The sequence below is a fragment of the Neolamprologus multifasciatus genome, chromosome 22, assembly GCF_963576455.1.
Source record: "Neolamprologus multifasciatus chromosome 22, fNeoMul1.2, whole genome shotgun sequence".
In the NCBI taxonomy this organism is placed as follows: domain Eukaryota; kingdom Metazoa; phylum Chordata; class Actinopteri; order Cichliformes; family Cichlidae; genus Neolamprologus; species Neolamprologus multifasciatus.
In genome coordinates, this window is record NC_140459.1 from 3,480,279 (window position 1) to 3,502,312 (window position 22,034).

A 22,034-nucleotide genomic window follows, 5' to 3' on the forward strand; every position below is an offset into this window, starting at 1 on the left:
AATGATATCAAATGTGTGAAGTGACATTGTTGCCCAGAAAATATTTCTGCCTGTTGATGCGTCCCATACACTATCAGTGGCCTCATTGCAGCATCTGTACACTCCAGCAAGAAGAAGAACACCAATGAAAGCATCCAGGTATTCCTCATCAATATCTTTCCACATGTCGCCATGGACTTTTTTTCCTTCAAGGTTTATCACAGTAATGATGATTCTTTTTAGTGACAATGGCATAAATAGCTCAAAACATCTCTTGATGTCACTGACTCTGGTCAGAGCAAACCTTGTGATTCCAGGGGTCATTTTGATGACATTTGCAGCAGCTGCCCTGCCATGTACATCATGAGGTACTGAGCTCCAAAAGTTATTACCATTTTTGGACTTGAATCTTTCAGCAGGTGTAGCTTCAGCACCAGCGACCTCCACCTCTGATCAGATGTGTCTGTGTCTTCTGGATGATAGTCCACATTGTCTTTCTCCTTAGAAACCTGCATATCTGAATCGCTATGTTGCTCTGTGTCCTCTCCTTCATTTTCACCAAAAATATGATCCAGAACTTGGCTCACTGTGAATCTTCTTCTCATTTTTGTATGCTGCAAATTGTAAATGTGTCATGGTCCTGGGTCGGTGACCCAGCGCTTTCAGTTTATTATCATTTTCTAGTTTATTATGAGGTTGTTGATTATTACTGTTTGAGTTCTATGTGTTATATTCAGTCTGCCTTTGAGTCTGCGTCTGTGTCTCTGTCTGTCTATCGTGTCACCCCGCCTGTTTGTGAAGCTGTCTGTTTAGTTCTGTCTTGTTTGGTTCCTCGTGTCTGAGTTTCCTGTTTTATTGTGAAGGTCTCTGTCTGATGTGAGTATGTTCAGTTTACATTTCCCCTGTCCCGTCAGCCCTGATTCCTCCCAGCTGTGTTGCCCTCCTGTGTGCCATTTCCTGATTACCTGGTGTGTGTATTTATAGTTGGTGTCTGCCTGTGTTTCTCGTCGCGTCGTATGTGTTCATTTGTGTATCTGCTCCGCGTCTCTCTGCCCCTCGCTCCATGTCCTCCTTTTGTATTAGCTTTTCCAGTTTAGGTTTATGTTCAGTTCTGCCCACACCTTGGTTATTTGTGCACTGTAAATAAAACCCACTTGCACCTCCGCCACTGTCTGCTTTTGGATCCTCCTTCCTCACCTCCACACGACTGCCGCCCCAGCCGTGACAAAATGTGCACTCTGGAAGTCAAATGGCCACTCAAATGAGTGAATTCACCTCACATGTCTTGACATACCCGTCTTTATTTTGTTTTGTTTTTGTGCAGGTATACTGCAAAAACATGCAAAATAAGAATCCCCTAAAGCTCATATGATTAGGAGAGGAGCTGCTTTAGCTGACAGTGCACTTATGATTTCAGTTTTTGCTTGAATTATTGCTTTATACTCATAATATTATACCTGGGTCGAAACCGACCCTAACAACACAAAGGTCATAATTTCAACTAGGGCATTTTATAATTTAGTGAAAATATTTTTTTTTGTTTTATTTTGTAGAAATAGAGGTTCCTGACAAAGTCAAAAAGCCTTGATACAATAAACAAATGTATTTGATTTTTTTATGCATTTGAAATTTAAAATGGGTCGGTGCCGACCCTAACACGAGAGGAGGGCTAATTGGAAACTTTTCGTCAATATTATCAGAAAAGGGACTGAACCACTGATAGAAATCATCACATTGATCCATATCATGAAGTGGTTGATTCATTGACAAAAAACATCTCTGCTGGCATCAGTCAGATGATTTCCATAGAGAGGCACTTTGCATCAGCAGCACCATGCTCCAGTGCTCTGGGAGAGTTTATAGTCCTGAGAGTTGAACACTGGATGACTGACAGCTGTCCTTCATCACAACAGAAGCCACAGAAATCCTCCTCATCAAAAACATGACTTTGATCTGCGTCCTCATCTGGACTCTCCTCTGCTGCTGCTTCACAGGTAAAGTCCAGAGAATCAAACTCCTCTCCTCTATCAACATCTGTCCCTCTGAAATGAAGCCCACAAAACCATGAAGCTGCTTTATGTTTTTGTCTCTGTGTCCTCAGAGTCCAGAGGACAGATCACAGTGACTCAGCCTGGAGCAGTGAGCTCTGCTGTGGGAGCAACTGTGAGCATCAAGTGTACGACCAGTCAGAATGTTTATGGCAACGACCGTTTAGCCTGGTACCAACAGAAAGATGGAGGAGTTCCTAAACTACTCATTTCCTACACTAGCAGTCGATATTCAGGGATTCCAGCTCGTTTTACAGGCAGTGGATCAAACTCTGACTTCACTCTGACCATCAGTGGAGTCCAGGCTGAAGATGCAGCAGTTTATTACTGTCAGAGTCTTCACTGGCCTGGCAGTGAGCTTGTGTTCACACAGTGAAAAACAGTCATACAAAAACCTCCCTCAGTCAGACTGAACAGAAACTGAAGTGACTGCTGCAGCTGGAAGATACTGCAGAGACTGATACAGTTCACTGAGGACACACACACACACACACACCTCACAGTCTTTCTAAAATAATCGCAAAATCATTTCTTAGGCCTTGATAAAACTCTAAGTTTCATAACTAATTTATGTGGGTTTGACTCAAAACATCAGACTTGTGTCCATCCTGACGAGCTAGCACAGAAGAACATGTGAAACACAAAACAGTTGATACTGTGAGTCAGATCTGTGATGAAGAAACTCTCCTGTAAATATTCAAACTGGGAAGTAGTTATTAAATGAGAATATTTTAGTAAACTGCAGTACTGATATATGTATGTATGTAGATTGCTCAGCTACATTCTTGGTCACAGAAATATTTCACATGATTTGATCTGAAGATTTAAAGTTTAGTTCATCAAGTCTTTAACTTCATCTTTGTGACATAAATTATTCTGACATTTACACTTTTTAACCTGCACTGATGTTCTGAAAGAGACATTTTTTAGTGTCTCCTATGTTGATGAAGAAAGTTTAGTTTTTCTTTGGGTTATTTTATCAATTCTGACTTTGAAGAAAACCAGGACGGGTCTCATCATGGGTCACATGCAGGTTACAATAATCTGTCACCATGTTTTCTACTTCTTCTACACCCAACATAAAATTTCAGCACAAAATCCAACATGATGGAAAATTATGCATCTACAAAAGACTGTGAAACTATTTATAACAGGGAGCAGCTGTTGGCTGTGATTCTATTTTTAACTTATTGCTTTTTCTTTTCTTTTTTTAGTTGTTTTCAGTTTTTTACATTTACACTCTGATGTGATGCAGCACATGTGATTCTCTCAGTCAAAGTTACTGAAGCAGAGATTTTCAGTGTATGGAAGCATCACTGCTGAACCTGAAGGATGATTATCAGACAGAAGAGCAGCTGAATGGAAACACATGAAAACCACTATTTGAAGACCTCAGTTTTTATTTGAAGTATTAAAACCATCAACAGTGCCACAAGCATGAAAACATGAAAACTATCAAAGCAATACAGACACAGAGGGAGCAGACTGAGAGAAGCTGCAGACTAAAGCCAGTATCAGAGTCCCAGTGAGTCAGCTCAGGACTGGGAACACTGGTCTGTCATCAGAGTCTCTGAGAGTGGAGTGTGGGAGCCCTGGGTGGCCTCACAGGTCACAGAGCCCACCTTCTCCCACTGGTCTGCAGGGAGCCTCAGGGTGCTGCTCCAGCTGTAGTGGCCGTCATTCTGCAGCACCACGGGGCTCCTGCTCTCCTCCCAGCTGATGCTGCCACTGCCATCCACCTTCCAGGACAGCCTCCAGTCTGAGGGGAAGCCCTTGTTGGCCACACACATGACTGTAGCCTTCCCCTGCTGCAGCTCCTCACTAGAGGGCGCCAGCACGCTCAGGGAGGGGGGGACTCGACCCACTGCAGAGAGAGAGAGATGTTAGAGAAACTGGGAGTTGAAACTGATCTCCAGCTGTTTCACTTCTCTATCTGAGATTGGTAACCATGGTAACAGACAGGCTTCATTGCTGAACCATGGCAACAGACAAGTTTCAGTACCAAAGATAAAAATATTAAAGCGTTTCTTTGACTTCTGATGTACTCATGTGCGTTATGTTTGTATTATTTATTAGTTTTATAATTAGAAAACAAACAGAAATTAACATGTCAGATTTTTGTCATAAACTTGTCATAAACAATTGTATGTAAAACAGAAAAAAGCATAGACCTTTTTTTGGTCTATTTGGGAACAATAAAGATAACTGTACTTACTCACACATTAAAATCCATAAAATGATCAAACCTCAGACAGCAAACTGTTAATGTGTCGTTAATAATGGTAAATCTTTAAGAACTATTCATTTTAGATGGATGTCACATTATTTGCAGCAAAAGGTTGAAGACAAAACTTTTATGGAAATGTAAAATATATAAACGTTTTCTACTTTTCTTCAAGAAAAAAACCTTTTGAAAGTTTAATTTACAGTAAAAATAAATGCACAAGACGATTTTAGTCTGAATTCAAAATTTACACTGATATTAGATTTTATATTTATGAGAAACATGAAGTATTTATGTAGAAGGAAATGAAATGAACCTTAATGATACAAGTTTGAGCTTCATAAATGAGTCAAATGTACTTACAGTTAACATCCAGTCTGGTTCCTCCACCGAACGTGTACCACAGTGATACAAACTCATTGAGGCGCCGTACAAAAACCTCTGACTGTAGAGAGACACGGCTCTCTGACTCTGAAACAAACAAACTCAACAAAATCATTCACTGTTTGCATAATGTTATAAATATAAAAACTGAAAAAAGAAACAGTACAACATGTTTTTATAAACTGCATTTTTAAAATAAGATTCACAGTTCAGATAATTTTATTAATTCCAAAATTTGTTTGCAGCTTTCCCACACTACCTGCTCACATGGTCAAACTCACACAGCCTACAGTCTTTAAACAATAATCACAAGCACTGTTGCACGTCAAGGCAGAGATAAACAAGCAATGAGGTCAAGGAAAAAGTAAATAAATACATCAAAATGAACAAAAATGTTCAATCAAAACGAAGGAACACAGTGAACCATGAATTTAAAAGTAATTGTGTTACGCCCCAGTCCAGGGGTACAGGAACGCAACATAAGTTTGAGAAGATTGCCCCGCCCTGGTCCCCAAAACCATACACAGAGGGAAAACCAATTTCTTAATGAATGGTGGTTTATTTTTCTACACTGCAAAATGAAGCTCCGGGGTAACAAAGGCCAAAATAACAAACAAAACAAGCTAAGTCAGGAGGAGGTGCTATCTAAAACCCTATGTGAAATCAAAAATCAAACAAAAGACAAGCGCTACACCTAACTCCCTAACTGAGATAAACAGGAGAAAACAGTGCAAGGGAAAACCAATAAGGCAGCTCACCCCTTCTGTTCCAGTGCTATTTACAATGAAAACTAATGTACACACTATATACAGAACTCAGAAAGTCGCAAAAGTCACAGGTTTTGGAGGCCAGGGTCAGGTCTGCTGCTGCTGTCAGTGGCTGCCCCGGGACAACTGCTGGTGAGGGATTTTGAATGAGACCACATGACCAGGGAACCAATCAGCATCCGTCAGCTCATCCACTCAGGGACCTGCAAAGACTTAAAGACACAGACAAAGAAACAGCCACCAAAACAGATTATGGCCAGGGCCATAACACCCCCCTTCCCAAGACCAAACACCTCCCTTATAGATGTTTGGCACTTAGGAGTTCAGAAAACCACGCGGCAGCGCATCTGCCATTACATTCTCTGTCCCTTTTTTGTGATGATCTCCAGATTGAAATCCTGCACAAAGAGGGTCCATCTCATGAGCCTTTGGTTAGAATTTTGCATCCTAGTCAAAAACACGAGGGGGTTGTGATCGGTGTAAACAATGACAGGTGCTGAACAAGAACCGACATAGACCTCGAAATGCTGTAGAGCAAGCAACAGAGAAAGAGCTTCTTTTTCAATGGTACTGTATTTCTGTTGGTAGGAGTTGAATTTTTTTGAAAAGTAACCAATTGGGTGATCAACACCCTGCCTATCCTCCTGCAACAGCACCGCACCTGCACCGTCGGCGCTGGCATCCACCTCAAGTTTAAACGGATGTGTGAAAACAGGAGAGGCAAGTACTGGTGTGCTGCAGAGGAGATCTTTGGCAGACTCAAAAGCATTCTGGCATGTGGGCGACCATACGAATGGTTTTGACATACTTGTGAGACTGGTGAGAGGTGCAACTACATCTGCAAAATTCTTACAGAAGCCGCGATAATAGCCGGCCATCCCAAGGAACCGGCGAAGTTTGCGTCTAGTGCGAGGCACAGGGAAATCTAGGATAGCCGGGATTTTAGCCAGAAGGGGGCGCACCTTTCCCCGACCCACCTGCTTCCCTAGATAAGTCACAGTGGCCTTACCAAAGTCACATTTGGCAAGATTTAGGGTAAGGGATGCCTCTTTTAATCTTTCAAAAATCTCAGTGAGTGTTCCAAGGTGTTCTGACCAAGTCTCTGAATAGGCTACAATGTCGTCTAAGTACACTTCACAGTTTGTGACACCACCTAAGACAATGTGCATAAGGCGTTGGAATGTGGCAGGGGCATTTTGAAGGCCAAAAGGGATGACGGTGTATTGGAGGAAGTGATCAGGAGTGACAAAAGCAGAAATTTCAGATGCACGCGGAGTGAGGGGAACTTGCCAATAACCCTTTAATAAATCCAGTTTGGTGACAAACTTTGCGGAGCCAACCCTATCAATACAATCCTCCATGCGGGGAAGAGGGTAGGAGTCGGGTTTGGTCACACTGTTCACTTTTCGAAAATCAGTACAAAAACGTGGGGTTTTGTCTTCCTTCTGCACAAGAAGGCATGGGGAACTCCAGGCACTCGAACTAGAGACAGCTAGACCATTTTCCAGCAAGTAGGAAACTTCTTGCTGAAAAAGTGCACGTTTGGTAGGGTTCACACAATAAGCGTGTTGTTTGATTGGAGGGTGGTCACCTACATCTATGTCATGTTCGAGGACAGTAGTGCGACAGTGTCAGCAAACAGAGACGGGTAAGTATTGATCAGAGAACACACATCGTTCTGGGCAGCCTCATCTAAATGTTTTTAGGTGGGATTTTAAATTATCCAATATTTCAGAGTTTCTGAGTCGGGAGCAACCCTCAGCACAAACGAAAGCTAAGCCATCACTTTCTGGGCTATACTGAGACGGGGATGCTGGCACAACTACCGGCACGGCAGACAGCGCAGCGGGGGATGAGGAGGAGTTTACACCTGCATCACGAACAAAATAAGGCTTCATCAGATTAACATGACACACACGACGCTTTCTCCTACGGTCTGGGGTACCTATAACATAATCTGTGTCACTCAGTTTCTCTTGAACAGTATAGGGCCCACAGAACTTTGCCTGGAGAGAGGATCCAGGAACGGGTAGGAGAGTCAACACTTTGTCACCCACTTCAAATGTTCTCTGCACGGACTTTTTATCAAATTTTCTTTTCATTTTTTCCTGAGACGCGGAAAGAGCCTCGCGTGCAATTTTGCATGCTTTATGCAGACGCTCCCTAAAACAACTTACGTAGTCTAATACGTTCTGCTCGGGGATAGCTGTGTCGGACAGATATTTCTCTTTAAGCAGCCGCAGGGGACCACGCACTGTGTGTCCAAACACCAGCTCTGCGGGACTGAAACCCGTGGACTCCTGCACACTCTCTCTCACCGCTAGAAGGAGAAGTGGCAGACCTTCATCCCACTCTCTTCCTGACTCGAGGCAGAACTTCCTCTCGATGATTATGTGCTCAAATGGTTCCCCTAAAGCCGGGATTGGATGCAATGGAGCGGGAGGAATAGCCTGGTTGGGTTTTCCACTGACCTGGCAAACGTGGCAAGAACAGCAATACTTGGTCACATCGGACTTCAAACCTGGCCAGAAAAAGAGACGCAGGATACGATGGTAAGTTTTCCTAATTCCTAAATGTCCAGAGAAACTGTCATGTATGAGTACTTGGGGTCGGAATTTTTGCGGTACAACCACTTGTTGAAATACATTCCAGCCAAGATCACTAGATGAGGGAGGATGCCATTTGCGCATTAACACGTCATTTTCCATGCTGTAGACACGGGGATTCTGATCGCTTGAATTTGCGGCGAGTAAACATTTGGCCAAAGTCGGGTCATTCTGTTGCGCATGAATAAAATCTGTTTTGTTTACCTCAAAAGACAGGTCAGGTGTAGCGGGTAGCATTTTATCAGACACACATTTTTCAGCTTTTTCCACAGGCAGTTCAGCTTTCTCAGGAACAGCTTCAGAACATAGAAAAAAGTCAGACAACTCAACATCACCATATTTGCGCCTGTGGGCGCGTGTGACAACACAGGCAGGAAAAACAGAGGGCAGACAGGTTCCAAAACAAAAACAAAATCATCGACGGGGTTTTCAATTACTTCAGGGATTGGGAAAACTTTCCCGTTGACTAGATCATTCCCCAGAATCATAGTAACCCCCTGCACGGGCAAGCGAGCGCGCACCCCAACTGTTACCGGGCCCGAGACGAGAGGTGACTGTAAGAAGACTCTGTGCAGCGGAGCTCCGTAACAAACTCATTTTCACTCCCCACACGAGAGCATCAGCACCACAAAACGAGTTACTTGAAAAAGGCAACGCACTTTCCAAAATGAGAGACTGGGCAGCCCCAGTGTCGCGCAAAATTACAATCGGCATGCGATCCTCCTCTATTCCAGTCAGTGAGGCGAACCCTTGTGAAATGAAAGGTCGGTAACTGCTGTCAAGACTGTCACTTCCTGGTTCATCACTGACGGGATTAGGAGTAGAAACCGACTGAACAAAACCAACACTTTTTGGCTTTTTCAATGTGTGAATTTGTTCTTTGCGACGGAGCGACGGACAATTGGCAATGAGATGGCCAGTATCATGGCAATAAAAGCATTCTCGGACAGTCATGGGAACCTGATCAGGGCGCGTTTGACACTTAGGAGAAACCCTCAAACTCCTCGCAGGTTTAGAACTGATCCCAAACTCATCTGCGAGAACAGCAGCTTTAGACAACGAATCCACCTTTTGCTCATTGAGATATACAACAACATTCTCTGGAAGACACGTTTTGAATTCTTCCAGCAGGACCAATTCTCTTTGCTGAGCAATGATCTAATGATGATGAATTAAATTATCTCATTTAAAAATGATACAATATTGATTTTATCCAATTTGTTGAAAATACTTTAAAACGGTATGGAAACCATAATGTTGTAGAATTGTTGTAAAATTAAGTGGGTTTAAATAACAAACATTCATAAAGGAACAATTTCAACACAAATATGTCTAATTGGAAACTTTTCATCAATATTATCAGAAAAGGGACTGAACCACTGATAGAAATCATCACATTGATCCAAGTCTCTGCTGGAGTCAGTCAGATGATTTCCATAGAGAGGCACTTTGCATCAGCAGCACCATGCTCCAGTGCTCTGGGAGAGTTTATAGTCCTGAGAGTTGAACACTGGATGACTGACAGCTGTCCTTCATCACAACAGAAGCCACAGAAATCCTCCTCATCAAAAACATGACTTTGATCTGCGTCCTCATCTGGACTCTCCTCTGCTGCTGCTTCACAGGTAAAGTCCAGAGAATCAAACTCCTCTCCTCTATCAACATCTGTCCCTCTGAAATGAAGCCCACAAAACCATGAAGCTGCTTTATGTTTTTGTCTCTGTGTCCTCAGAGTCCAGAGGACAGATCACAGTGACTCAGCCTGGAGCAGTGAGCTCTGCTGTGGGAGGAACTGTGAGCATCAAGTGTACGACCAGTCAGAATGTTTATAGCTCTTACGCTTTAGCCTGGTACCAACAGAAAGATGGAGGAGTTCCTAAACTGCTCATTTACTGGACTAGCAATCGAGATTCAGGGATTCCAGCTCGTTTTACAGGCAGTGGATCAAACTCTGACTTCACTCTGACCATCAGTGGAGTCCAGGCTGAAGATGCAGCAGTTTATTACTGTCAGAGTTACCACAGCCCAAATGTGTTCACACAGTGAAAAACAGTCGTACAAAAACCTCCCTCAGTCAGACTGAACAGAAACTGAAGTGACTGCTGCAGCTGGAAGATACTGCAGAGACTGATACAGTTCACTGAGGACACACACACACACACACACACACACACACACACACACACACACACACACACACACACACACACACACACACACACACACCTCACAGTCCTTCTAAAATAATTGCAAAATCATTTCTTAGGCCTTGATAAAACTCTAACTTTCATAACTAATGTTAATGTGGGTTTGACTCAAAACATCAGACTTGTGTCCATCCTGACGAGCTAGCACAGAAGAACATGTGAAACACAAAACAGTTGATACTGTGAGTCAGATCTGTGATGAAGAAACTCTCCTGTAAATATTCAAACTGGGAAGTAGTTATTAAATGAGAATATTTTAGTAAACTGCAGTACTGATATATGTATGTATGTAGATTGCTCAGCTACATTCTTGGTCACAGAAATATTTCACATGATTTGATCTGAAGATTTAAAGTTTAGTTCATCAAGTCTTTAACTTCATCTTTGTGACATAAATTATTCTGACATTTACACTTTTTAACCTGCACTGATGTTCTGAAAGAGACATTTTTAGTTTCTCCTATGTTGATAAAGAAAGTTTAGTTTTTCTTTGGGTTATTTTATCAATTCTGACTTTGAAGAAAACCAGGACGGGTCTCATCATGGGTCACATGCAGGTTACAATAATCTGTCACCATGTTTTCTACTTCTTCTACACCCAACAGCAAATATCATCACAAAATCCAACATGATGGAAAATTATGCATCTACAAAAGACTTTAAAACTATTTATAACAGGGAGCAGCTGTTGGCTGTGATTCTATTTTTAACTTATTGCTTTTTCTTTTCTTTTTTTTTAGTTGTTTTCATCTTTTTACATTTACACTCTGATGTGATGCAGCACATGTGATTCTCTCAGTCAAAGTTACTGAAGCAGAGATTTTCAGTGTCTGGAAGCATCACTGCTGAACCTGAAGGATGATTATCAGACAGAAGAGCAGCTGAATGGAAACACATGAAAACCACTATTTGAAGACCTCAGTTTTTATTTGAAGTATTAAAACCATCAACAGTGCCACAAGCATGAAAACATGAAAACTATCAAAGCAATACAGACACAGAGGGAGCAGACTGAGAGAAGCTGCAGACTAAAGCCAGTATCAGAGTCCCAGTGAGTCAGCTCAGGACTGGGAACACTGGTCTGTCATCAGAGTCTCTGAGAGTGGAGTGTGGGAGCCCTGGGTGGCCTCACAGGTCACAGAGCCCACCTTCTCCCACTGGTCTGCAGGGAGCCTCAGGGTGCTGCTCCAGCTGTAGTGGCCGTCATTCTGCAGCACCACGGGGCTCCTGCTCTCCTCCCAGCTGATGCTGCCACTGCCATCCACCTTCCAGGACAGCCTCCAGTCTGAGGGGAAGCCCTTGTTGGCCACACACATGACTGTAGCCTTCCCCTGCTGCAGCTCCTCACTAGAGGGCGCCAGCACGCTCAGGGAGGGGGGGACTCGACCCACTGCAGAGAGAGAGATGTTAGAAAAACTGGGAGTTGAAACTGCTCTTCAGCTGTTTCACTTCTCTATCTGAGCTTGGTAACCATGGTAACAGACAGGCTTCATTGCTGAACCATGGCAACAGACGAGTTTCAGTACCAAAGATAAAAATATTAAAGCGTTTCTTTGACTTCTGATGTTCTCGTGTGTTATCTGTGAACTATTTCTTAGTTTTATAATTAGATTAAAATAATCAGTGAATTAATTTGTCAAAATATTATCAAAACTCAAAATTTCAACATTTTATATATTAAACTGGAAAAAACAAACTTATTTTTTCTGTATTTGGGATCAATAAAAAAAATTAACGACACATTACATCTCATAAACTGAGCCCACCTCGGTCAGCATAGGTAACCATATTGCAGTTTAGTCATTTTAAATAGAGAAATAAAATTGATCACAAAATATTTGCAGTTACTTCAGCAAAAGGTTAAAACATGGAATCAAAAATGTGCCATCAATGAACTGTTTCTGAAGATTCTAAAATTCTATTTAAAAAGTTTTAAAATTTGAGTTTCAGTGAAACAAAATGCTCAAGAAGATTTTATTGTGAAAGCATAATTACATAATAAATACATAATTATTAATTTATCTCTTAACTGCAAAATTATGAGATAAATGAAGCATTTATATAAGATTATAAAATCAACATTAGAAATATATAATTTATAAATGAGTCAAATGTACTTACAGTTAACATCCAGTCTGGTTCCTCCACCGAACGTGTACCACAGTGATACAAACTCATTGAGGCGCCGTACAAAAACCTCTGACTGTAGAGAGACACGGCTCTCTGACTCTGAAACAAACAAACTCAACTAAATCATTCACTGTTTGAATAATTTTATAAGCATAAAAACTGAAACAAGAAACTGTGCAACAATTTTCCAAAATCACTATTTATAAAATATAATTTGAGGCAAATAGTTCATATTTGTATGAAGTGAATTATTTATTATAATGTTTCACATTTAACTAAAGATTTTAATAAAATTTTGATTCATAACTTTGGACTAAATTTCCAAAGACGTTTTGCAAAATTACTGCATTTGGACAAGAAGAAAGAAATATTTATTCTTTTCTAATGAAATTACTGTGAGATCTTAAGGAACATTTCTCCTCTGAAATCAGGTCAGATTTAAACAAATCAGCTTTCACCTTCTTAATTATGCTCCACAAAACATTGTTGATGTATTTCTCAATATTATCATGAAATGATTGATTTATTGATAAACAGCATCATCACATTGATCCAAGTCTGTGCTGGAGTCAGTCAGATGATTTCCATAGAGAGGCACTTTGCATCAGCAGCACCATGCTCCAGTGCTCTGGGAGAGTTTATAGTCCTGAGAGTTGAACACTGGATGACTGACAGCTGTCCTTCATCACAACAGAAGCCACAGAAATCCTCCTCATCAAAAACATGACTTTGATCTGCGTCCTCATCTGGACTCTCCTCTGCTGCTGCTTCACAGGTAAAGTCCAGAGAATCAAACTCCTCTCCTCTATCAACATCTGTCCCTCTGAAATGAAGCCCACAAAACCATGAAGCTGCTTTATGTTTTTGTCTCTGTGTCCTCAGAGTCCAGAGGACAATATACAGTGACTCAGCCTGGAGCAGTGAGCTCTGCTGTGGGAGCAACTGTGAACATCAAGTGTACGACCAGTCAGAATGTTTATTATAGCAGCTATCACCGTTTAGCCTGGTACCAACAGAAAGATGGAGGAGTTCCTAAACTGCTCATTTACTGGACTAGCAATCGAGATTCAGGGATTCCAGCTCGTTTTACAGGCAGTGGATCAAACTCTGACTTCACTCTGACCATCAGTGGAGTCCAGGCTGAAGATGCAGCAGTTTATTACTGTCAGAGTGAACACTATCCTAATAGTCAGAATGTGTTCACACAGTGAAAAACAGTTGTACAAAAACCTCCCTCAGTCAGACTGAACAGAAACTGAAGTGACTGCTGCAGCTGGAAGATACTGCAGAGACTGATACAGTTCACTGAGGACACACACACACACACACACACACACACACACACACACACACACACACACACACACACACACACACACACACGCACACATTTGAGTTCAATCTAAAACTAGTTTCTTTCTCGTTTTCCTTTACATATAACTAAAAATGAGTCCGATGTTCCAAAGTCGAACAGTTATTGAGAAGATGCTTCATCATGACCTTTGACCTCAGTTTCATACTACAGCCGCCGTAATATCATCTATGATTTGTTAAATTTGAATAATTATCAGTAAAATAAGACCTTCCTTTTCACATACATACAAAAATATAATCATTAAATATCATACAGCTCGACATAAAAAATACATTTTGTTTTAAATAATCTAAACATAGGTTTGAGGCTCAAAAACAGAAGTCATGAGCTGCTTTCATGATTAAATCATATGTGTCCATAACTACTTATACATAACATCCAAATCATATGCAGTGACATATTTGTCACATATATAAAACCCTTACTCTGAGATTCAAAGTCCATCCTGCACTTTAGACTCTCAGATGAAACCATCTCACCTGGAGTTACAGTCAGTACCTGTTGAGGAGCTTTCAGTGACAACACACGATCAGATAGAAGCGTCCATTTATTATTGACATGTATGTGCTAAAAATAGCTTTTGTCCAGATTCACTGAGAAGTTTGTATCCCAATCTTTAAACACATGAAGGATCAAGCGCTAACACTTCTAATTTTAGCAGCCACACCACCACATGTAAACTGCTGTGTCGATCTGGATTTTGACGTGACCGACACAATGCATTATGGGACTGTTGTTCACGCAAATCTGAGTTTATAATGGAAAAAGGAGCCAGAGGTTGGTTTGGTGTTTTAAAGTTAAAACGTGGAGATTAGCTGCTCTGCTGCAAAATGATGCAGTCGCTGATCTGACCGAACAGAAGCATTTTATGTAGGGTGACCAACCGTCCTCTTTTCCCCGGACATGTCCACTTTTCACATTCTGTCCGGGGCGTCCGAGGGGATTTTTGAGATTGATGAATATGTCCTGGTTTTCCTGTTTTCCGACAGAGGATCCATGTGTGAGACGTCATCCCCGAACTGCTGTTTTGTGAGGGCTTGTTCTGCACTCACAGACGGGACTGACAGCACGCAGCAACGCATCTAATGATGTTTAAAAGATCCCAAAGCGCATACCGGGCATTTACCCGGTGAGCCGATGGCACTTCGCTCTCGCTCTGCAGGCCTACTTGTTGTTCCCAGAGTATTTAAAAGTAGAATGGGAGGCAGAGCCTTCAGTTTTCAGGCCCCTCTTCTGTGGAACCAGCTTCCAGTTTGGATTCAGGAGACAGACACTATCTCTACTTTTAAGATTAGGCTTCAAACTTTCCTTTTTGCTAAAGCATATAGTTAGGGCTGGACCAGGTGACCCTTAGTTATGCTGCAATAAATGTAGGCTGCCAGGGATTCCCATGATGCATGGAGGTTTTCCTTTCCAGTCACCTTTCTCACTCAGTATGTATTAACAGACCTCTCTGCATTGAATCATATCTGTTATTAACCTCTGTCTCTCTTCCACAGCATGTCTTTATCCTGTCTTCCCTCTCTCACCCCAACCAATCACAGCAGATGGCCTGAGGGTTCAGCTTTTTTTATGTGTGTATATGGATTCACTAAAATTCTTTAAATGCGTTTTGAACAATCATCATCAAATCAACCAAAGTCCCTGCTGCAGTCAGTCAGATGATTTCCATAGAGAGGCACTTTGCATCAGCAGCACCATGCTCCAGTGCTCTGGGAGAGTTTATAGTCCTGAGAGTTGAACACTGGATGACTGACAGCTGTCCTTCATCACAACAGAAGCCACAGAAATCCTCCTCATCAAAAACATGACTTTGATCTGCGTCCTCATCTGGACTCTCCTCTGCTGCTGCTTCACAGGTAAAGTCCAGAGAATCAAACTCCTCTCCTCTATCAACATCTGTCCCTCTGAAATGAAGCCCACAAAACCATGAAGCTGCTTTATGTTTTTGTCTCTGTGTCCTCAGAGTCCAGAGGACAGATCACAGTGACTCAGCCTGGAGCAGTGAGCTCTGCTGTGGGAGGATCTGTGAGCATCAAGTGTACGACCAGTCAGAATGTTTATAGCAACAACCGTTTATCCTGGTACCAACAGAAAGATGGAGGAGTTCCTAAACTGCTCATTTACTATGCTACCACTCGACAATCAGGGATTCCAGCTCGTTTTACAGGCAGTGGATCAAACTCTGACTTCACTCTGACCATCAGTGGAGTCCAGGCTGAAGATGCAGCAGTTTATTACTGTCAGAGTTTTCACTATCCTAACAGTCAGCATGTGTTCACACAGTGAAAAACAGTCGTACAAAAACCTCCCTCAGTCAGACTGAACAGAAACTGAAGTGACTGCTGCAGCTGGAAGATACTGCAGAGACTGATACAGTTCACTGAGGACACACACACACACACACACACACACACACACACACACACACACACACACGCACACACACACCTCACAGTCTTTCTAAAATAATTGCAAAATCATTTCTTAGGCCTTGATAAAACTCTAACTTTCATAACTAATGTTTATGTGGGTTTGACTCAAAACATCAGACTTGTGTCCATCCTGACGAGCTAGCACAGAAGAACATGTGAAACACAAAACAGTTGATACTGTGAGTCAGATCTGTGATGAAGAAACTCTCCTGTAAATATTCAAACTGGGAAGTAGTTATTAAATGAGAATATTTTAGTAAACTGCAGTACTGATATATGTATGTATGTAGATTGCTCAGCTACATTCTTGGTCACAGAAATATTTCACATGATTTGATCTGAAGATTTAAAGTTTAGTTCATCAAGTCTTTAACTTCATCTTTGTGACATAAATTATTCTGACATTTACACTTTTTAACCTGCACTGATGTTCTGAAAGAGACATTTTTAGTGTCTCCTATGTTGATAAAGAAAGTTTAGTTTTTCTTTGGGTTATTTTATCAATTCAGATTTTGAAGAAAACCAGGACGGGTCTCATCATGGGTCACATGCAGGTTACAATAATCTGTCACCATGTTTTCTACTTCTTCTACACCCAACAGCAAATATCATCACAAAATCCAACATGATGGAAAATTATGCATCTACAAAAGACTTGGAAACATTATAGCAGAAAGCAGCTGTTGGTGACTATGTTATTGATTTTTTTAAGGTTACATCCTGATGTGTAGTGATACAGTAAAAATGAGATTTTCAGTGTATGTAAGCATCACTGCTGAACCTGAAGGATGATTATCAGACAGAAGAGCAGCTGAATGGAGACACATGAAAACCACTATTTGAAGACCTCAGTTTTTATTTGAAGTATTAAAACCATCAACAGTGCCACAAGCATGAAAACATGAAAACTATCAAAGCAATACAGACACAGAGGGAGCAGACTGAGAGAAGCTGCAGACTAAAGCCAGTATCAGAGTCCCAGTGAGTCAGCTCAGGACTGGGAACACTGGTCTGTCATCAGAGTCTCTGAGAGTGGAGTGTGGGAGCCCTGGGTGGCCTCACAGGTCACAGAGCCCACCTTCTCCCACTGGTCTGCAGGGAGCCTCAGGGTGCTGCTCCAGCTGTAGTGGCCGTCATTCTGCAGCACCACGGGGCTCCTGCTCTCCTCCCAGCTGATGCTGCCACTGCCATCCACCTTCCAGGACAGCCTCCAGTCTGAGGGGAAGCCCTTGTTGGCCACACACATGACTGTAGCCTTCCCCTGCTGCAGCTCCTCACTAGAGGGCGCCAGCACGCTCAGGGAGGGGGGGACTCGACCCACTGCAGAGAGAGAGAGAGATGTTAGAGAAACTGGGAGTTTGGGTGAAACTGCTCTTCAGCTGTTTCACTTCTCTATCTGAGCTTGGTAACCATGGTAACAGACAGGCTTCACTGCTGAACCATGGCAACAGACGAGTTTCAGTACCAAAGATAAAAATATTAAAGTGTTTCTTTGACTTCTGATGTTCTCGTCTGTAATCTGTGAACTATTTCTTAGTTTTATAATTAGATTAAAATAATCAGTGAATTAATTTGTGAAAATATTATTAAAACTCAAGATTTCAACATTTTATATATTAAACTGGAAAAAACAAACTTATTTTTTCTGTATTTGGGATCAATAAAAAAAGATTAACGACACATTACATCTCATAAGCTGAGCCCACCTCGGTCAGCATAGGTAACCATATTGCAGTGTAGTCATTTTAAATAGAGAAATAAAATTGATCACAAAATATTTGCAGTTACTTCAGCAAAAGGTTAAAACATGGAATCAAAAATGTGCCATCAATGAACTGTTTCTGAAGATTCTAAAATTCTATTTAAAAAGTTTTAAAAATTTGAGTTTCAGTGAAACAAAATGCTCAAGAAGATTTTATTGTGAAAGCAGAATTACATAATAAATACATAATTATTAATTTATCTCTTAACTGCAAAATTATGACATAAATGAAGCATTTATATAAGATTATAAAATCAACATTAGAAATATATAATTTAGCTCATAAATGAGTCAAATGTACTTACAGTTAACATCCAGTCTGGTTCCTCCACCGAACGTGTACCACAGTGATACAAACTCATTGAGGCACCGTACAAAAACCTCTGACTGTAGAGAGACACGGCTCTCTGACTCTGAAACAAACAAACTCAACAAAATCATTCACTGTTTGAATAATTTTATAAACATAAAAACTGAAACAAGAAACTGTGCAACAATTTTGCAAAATCACTATTTATAAAATATAATTTGAGGCAAATAGTTCAGATTTGTATGAAGTGAATTATTTTATATAATGTTTCACATTTAACTAAAGATTTTAATAAAATTTTGATTTATAACTTTGGACTAAATTTCCAAAGACATTTTGCAAAATTACTGCATTTGGACAAGAAGAAAGAAATATTTATTCTTTTCTAATGAAATTACTGTGAGATCTTAAGGAACATTTCTCCTCTAAAATCAGGTCAGATTTAAACAAATCAGCTTTCACCTTCTTAATTATGCTCCACAAAACATTCTTTGACGTATTTCTCAATAATATCATGAAATGATTTATTTAATGATAAACAGCATCATCACATTGATCCAAGTCTGTGCTGGAGTCATTCATTTCCATAGAGAGGCACTTTGCATCAGCAGCACCATGCTCCAGTGCTCTGGGAGAGTTTATAGTCCTGAGAGTTGAACACTGGATGACTGACAGCTGTCCTTCATCACAACAGAAGCCACAGAAATCCTCCTCATCAAAAACATGACTTTGATCTGCGTCCTCATCTGGACTCTCCTCTGCTGCTGCTTCACAGGTAAAGTCCAGAGAATCAAACTCCTCTCCTCTATCAACATCTGTCCCTCTGAAATGAAGCCCACAAAACCATGAAGCTGCTTTATGTTTTTGTCTCTGTGTCCTCAGAGTCCAGAGGACAATATACAGTGACTCAGCCTGGAGCAGTGAGCTCTGCTGTTGGAGGATCTGTGGACATCAGGTGTAAGATGAGTCAGAACATTTATGGCAATTATTTAGCCTGGTACCAACAGAAAGATGGAGGAGTTCCTAAACTGCTCATTTACTACACTAACAATCGACAATCAGGGATTCCAGCTCGTTTTACAGGCAGTGGATCAAACTCTGACTTCACTCTGACCATCAGTGGAGTCCAGGCTGAAGATGCAGCAGTTTATTACTGTCAGAGTTATCACAACATCAACAGTCAGCTTGTGTTCACACAGTGAAAAACAGTCGTACAAAAACCTCCCTCATTCAGACTGAACAGAAACTGAAGTGACTGCTGCAGCTGGAAGATACTGCAGAGACTGATACAGTTCACTGAGGACACACACACACACACACACACACACACACACACACACACACACACACACACACACAGCTTTTTCAGGCAACTTTCACAAAATGCAATGATATCCAAATCTCATAATCATATCAATTTAAACCAGGACTTTTTTTGTTTTCTATTAAATAAATATTAGTGTTTTTATTTTTTATTTTTGATAAAGTTGCTGTTTATTAATTGTATCTCAATACTGGTATGACCTTTTTGACAACACAAAATATTTGCTTCATTCATTAAAATGTTGAAATAATAGTTAAAATAAATAAAAAATAATAATAGTTTTAATAATCTGTGAAAAATGAAGGGAGAAAATTAATGATTAATAAATATAATATTTTTATTTACAAACATTATCATTGTTATCAAGATAATACATAGGAATACAAGTTATTTACAAACAAACACGATTTAATGTGTGTTAACACAGTAAATCTAATTAGCCTGTTGATTTATCCATTATACGTCTTTTTTTCTTTTCTTTAACTAGTTTATTTATTTCAATGAATCAGTATGTTTGTAACCAGATCAAAACTGTTATTTAATAAAATGTGTTAAATGGTTTTTTTTAATTTTGAAATCTGTGTTAATGTATTTATAAACATATATAACAAACAGCAGAAATAACAGGACATGTTCTACCTCAAGGTAGCCATTCTACAATTAGGATACATAACAATGCTGGACAACGGCCCGTGGCAGGCCTTCAAGGATAAAAGTGCACGTGGCTAAAATATGTGCCTGCAAACAAAGCAGAGGTGAGTCCGCTGAGGATTTCATCCATCGCCTGATGACAACTTTGGAGGCCAACAGTGGCATTGTTAAGCCTAACGACCAGGATGGAGCAAACGCCACCCCCTATGAAAGTCACCTCTGTGGGGTTATTTATCGAGGACTGAGACCAGATGTAGCACCTGAGGTCCAGCAACTCTACGTAGGGGGAGAGGTCCAACGAAGGCTGGCCGAATTACTCCGAAATGCTCGCTATGCCCAAGGAAGGCTGCACGCAAAGGAAGTGGCAAAAGAAGTAAAACACAGTCCTGACCCCCACCATGCAGCAGGGACACCGTACAGCACTGCACCAAAAAGAAACACAGGCCAACGAGGGAGGAGGGGAAGAGACAGAGCTGCAGGCTGTGGTTTGCCCATGTCGCCATTAAAAAAGAGCAAGGTGAAACAATGCAGGCAACGAAGACCAGCTTACACTCATGAACATGCCCATATCTCTCATCAATGTTAAAACATGAAAAACTTAACAGACACTAGCTATCAAATGAGTGTCAACTCTTTAATGAGCACATTGCAATGTGTTTATAGGAATCATAAAAAACTGCTTTATTTAATCATTTCATTCCTAACAAGTTCATCCTGCTGACAATTAACTGTCCAGGTTGCAGGACAACAGGTTAAATTTTTTTTGTAATAAAGAAAAGAGAGAGAGAGAGAGAGACTCCAGTGATCAATGTTCAATTCAATTCAATTCAATTTTATTTATATAGCGCCAAATCACAACAAATGTCGCCTCAAGGCGCTTCATAGATACAGAGAAAAGCCCAACAATCATATGACCCCCTATGAGCAAGCACTTTGGCGACAGTGGGAAGGAAAAACTCCCTTTTAACAGGAAGAAACCTCCGGCAGAACCAGGCTCAGGGAGGGGCGGCCATCTGCTGCGACCGGTTGGGGTGAGAGAAGGAAGACAGGATAAAGACATGCTGTGGAAGAGAGACAGAGATTAATAACAGATATGATTCAATACAGAGAGGTCTGTTAATACATAGTGAGTGAGAAAGGTGACTGGAAAGGAAAAACTCAATGCATCATGGGAATCCCCCAGCAGCCTACATCTATTGCAGCATAACTAAGGGAGGATTCAGGGTCACCTGGTCCAGCCCTAACTATATGCTTTAGCAAAAAGGAAAGTTTTAAGCCTAATCTTAAAAGTAGAGATAGTGTCTGTCTCCCGAATCCAAACTGGAAGCTGGTTCCACAGAAGAGGGGCCTGAAAACTGAAGGCTCTCCCTCCCATTCTACTTTTAAATACTCTAGGAACAACAAGTAGGCCTGCAGAGCGGGAGCGAAGTGCTCTAATAGGGTGATATGGTACTACAAGGTCATTAAGATAAGATGGGGCCTGATTATTTAAGACCTTGTATGTGAGGAGCAGGATTTTGAATTCAATTCTGGATTTAACAGGAAGCCAATGAAGGGAAGCCAAAACAGGAGAAATATGCTCTCTCTTTCTAGTCCCTGTCAGGACTCTTGCTGCAGCATTTGGATTAACTGAAGGCTTTTCAGTGAGTTTTTTGGACATCCTGATAATAATGAATTGCAGTAGTCCAGCCTGGAAGTAATAAATGCATGAACTAGTTTTTCAGCGTCACTCTGAGACAGGATATTTCTAACTTTAGAGATGTTGCGCAAATGGAAGAACGCAGTCTTACATATTTGTTTAATATGTGCGTTGAAGGACATATCCTGGTCAA

General features: G+C 41.0%; 1 pseudogene and 2 gene segments (V, D, J or C); all 3 read right to left on the reverse strand.

Moving 5' to 3' along the window:
- Window positions 1-3,407: 3,407 nt before the first annotated feature.
- LOC146492620 (Ig kappa-b4 chain C region-like) lies at window positions 3,408-4,765 on the reverse strand. The segment is given in 2 exon segments: window positions 3,408-3,891; window positions 4,615-4,765. Coding segments are annotated over 2 exon segments (465 nt in total).
- A 6,356-nt stretch (window positions 4,766-11,121) lies between these two features.
- On the reverse strand, window positions 11,122-14,625 carry LOC146492621 (Ig kappa-b4 chain C region pseudogene; annotated as a pseudogene). The gene is made up of 3 exons (XR_014872085.1): window positions 14,605-14,625; window positions 12,337-12,463; window positions 11,122-11,605 (listed from the first exon to the last, which is right to left on the reverse strand). The product of XR_014872085.1 is annotated as an Ig kappa-b4 chain C region pseudogene (transcript).
- A 2,366-nt stretch (window positions 14,626-16,991) lies between these two features.
- Window positions 16,992-18,373, reverse strand: LOC146492622 (Ig kappa-b4 chain C region-like). The segment is given in 2 exon segments: window positions 16,992-17,475; window positions 18,223-18,373. Coding segments are annotated over 2 exon segments (465 nt in total).
- Window positions 18,374-22,034: the final 3,661 nt, after the last annotated feature.